Here is a 2,697-nt window from a genome sequence, read left to right as displayed (position 1 = left end):
GTAGTCATTAATAATTCTAAGGATTCAGCTGGAGATATTGTCCAGGATCCGTCAGACTTTTTAAGAAACGAGGGATTTGAGTGTTCCCTCGATAAAACCTTGCTAAGCCTGGCAGAATCCTTAATATCTTCTATGGAGTGACAGTATTCCTCCCAGCTTTCCTTTTTGGCTGATGCTATGCTACGCTTGTAGACTCTTAAGCAATCTTTATAGGGTTCATAGAATTTGTGTTTATGGCAGATGTTGAAGATTGTTCTAGTCATTTTCCTCAGATTAGACAGGTCTTCGTTCCACCAGGGGGGAAATATTTTGCTACTATGTCTCACCGGACAAGAGACTTTAAAGGCAGTGATCATTGCTCGTTCAAAGGTCATTACCTTTGATTCGAGCTCATCCACCGAATCTGTATTTATATTGGGTATATTGCGTAACTTTGCACTAAAAACTTGACCGAAATTCTTCCAGTCAGTTCTTTTGGGATTTCTATAAGGGGGTGGGATTTTGGTTTCAAACTTAAGTTGGAACAGAATCCAACTATGGTCTGAAAAGGATTTTAAAGGGGATACTCTCCAATTTTCAACCTGCAAATTGAAGTTGCTATTTGTAATAGTGATGTCTAGTACATCCTCCCATCCTTCATAGTTCCTTGAACTAGGAAACGTGAATGTTGGAGTAGTACCTCTATTGCAAAGAGTTAGGTTATTTTCAATGATATAATCAAATAAAGACTCACCTCGTTCATTGATCTCAGAACTACCCCAAAGAGTATGACGTGCATTTGCGTCACACCCGATGAGTAGGCTTGTCTTCATTGTACTGGCTTGAGTTGTCAGCCTACGTACTTCCTCCGGCGGTGACTGCTGGTCATGTGCCATGTACGCAGATGCCAAAAGTAGTCCATCAGTATTTGAACCCTCTAATTTGACAACGGTCAAATCAGAGGTGCTAAGATTGGGACACAAAAAAGCTTTTAAGTGTTTTTTAGCTAAAATACATGTTCTTGGCTTACCTTGGCTCGAACTGACGGGCTTGTAAAAAAGGTCATATTGGCTGTCTTGGAGACCTCTCACTCGGAGGCCATTAATCCAGGGCTCTTGTATGATGCCCACATCAAAGTTTTCCTCCCTTAGAAAAACTCTCAGGTTATCTGAAGCACATTTAGAGTGCTTCAGATTAACCTGAACGACGTGCAGCATGTTTTTAGTTTATATCGGATTCTGCATCGTCAGTTACCAGCCTCTTGCCGGAGAACCCTGCCTCTTTGGGGGTATCGTCATCCTCGACGATATCCTCAACTAGGTTAGGGTCCGCTTCCTGACTTTGCAGAATCTTTATTTTGGCATTCCTAATGCCAAAACGGAGTTTAAAGTCGGCTTTTTCGAGAGCCCCACGACTAACCTCGCAGATCCTCAGAAGGTAAGACGCGCTGTTCTTTTGCGGCTCTTCAGTCTTAATGACTGCCCAGTCATGCATCGGAATCAGCGGGTTTAACCTCTGAAGACTGCGGATCAGCTCCGTTCCACTTGGCTTGATACTCATGAGGGGCAGCCAAATGCGAGCCAGTGGTTGTTTAGGAATCTCCTTAGCTGGGATAAGCTTGAGCTTCAAACCATCCCATTTAGTGCTGATCTCATCAACACTTTTACTAAGGAAATCCCTAGAAAACCCATCCTCGCACTTAATTACCCTGTATCCCCTGAGCATCTCACCAGAGTCGAAGCTAGGGTAGGGACCCTCATTTGCCGATAGGGTGTAGAGGAAGACCATCTCAGAGAGTTTGGCCTCGATGGAGTTCCACACTGACATCAGACCTTTGTTGTCAGTGGAGAGCTCATCTACAATCGCCACTTGAAGATCGTCCCTGACGATCTCACTTAAAGTGCGCGATTGCGCCGCTCCCTGAGGTGGCCCTTTCTTTTTGGTGCCGCCGGTTTTAGCTTTCTTTTGAGGAGGGTTACCCTCCTCAAGAGATCTATTTCTCTTGGCGGTCTTTTCGGGATGAACAAAAAGATTGTTGTACTCTTCAACAATTTTTTCGTACCTGATTTTATCAGCGGCATCTTTTTCGTGTGGAGTTCCAGCTTCCTTATTTTTAGCAATCTTGCTAAGAAAGAAGGTAGCCCTCTTGAAGTCCACTCTACGATGCAAACTCGCTGTTTTGAGGTTTTTGTCGGTAGCACTGCTACCCGACGGATTTGTTTGGGCTTTATATGGTCGAGGCACAGAGGTACTACTTGTACTAGCTGTGCTTCCGGGGTGTGGAGGTTGCTTAGGAGCGCTAGCACTTCTAGCAGTCTCCGAGCTATCCACAATGGTCTCTTGGCTCGATGCCAAGAGTTCATCCTCCAATTCGGATGTTGTTACGTCTGTCTTGTCTTCGTCCATTTTAAAAAGATTTGAAAATAAATTAAGGTCCCACGAGTAGGTCGGAAAGAAAAGGTCAACCCCGGCAGAGCCGATTACCGGGGCAAGGCAAAAATTATGACGGATCCTGCCAAGGCATCCGAAAGAGCTCGTTCACGACTGGTTTATCCCCCAGCCTTCCATTTCTTCGGCACGGATTATGTGCACGCTCACCCCACCACTGAAAATTAGGAACCTTGTATCGATGGTAAAATTGCATTTCTGATTATTTAACTATTGAGGAGTTAAGAACAATACAGCTATGCAACCTGACCTTAGCTGATCACCATCTTG

At 44.5% G+C, this 2,697-nt stretch overlaps 1 protein-coding gene across 1 annotated transcript; it reads right to left on the bottom strand.

Moving 5' to 3' along the window:
- Positions 1 to 1,200: 1,200 nt before the first annotated feature.
- On the bottom strand, positions 1,201 to 2,385 carry LOC129908995 (uncharacterized). The gene has a single exon (XM_055985875.1). It carries the CDS (start codon positions 2,383 to 2,385, stop codon positions 1,201 to 1,203), a length of 1,185 nt encoding a protein of 394 aa, XP_055841850.1.
- Between the last annotated feature and the right edge of the window lie 312 nt (positions 2,386 to 2,697).

This window comes from Episyrphus balteatus, chromosome 1, assembly GCF_945859705.1.
Source record: "Episyrphus balteatus chromosome 1, idEpiBalt1.1, whole genome shotgun sequence".
NCBI lineage: Eukaryota > Metazoa > Arthropoda > Insecta > Diptera > Syrphidae > Episyrphus > Episyrphus balteatus.
This window is presented reverse-complemented; position numbering and strand designations above follow the sequence as displayed.

Coding starts and splice junctions, on each gene's coding strand:
- LOC129908995 (XM_055985875.1), bottom strand. CDS start 2,385: ATGGACGAAGACAAGACAGACGTAACAACATCCGAATTGGAGGATGAA.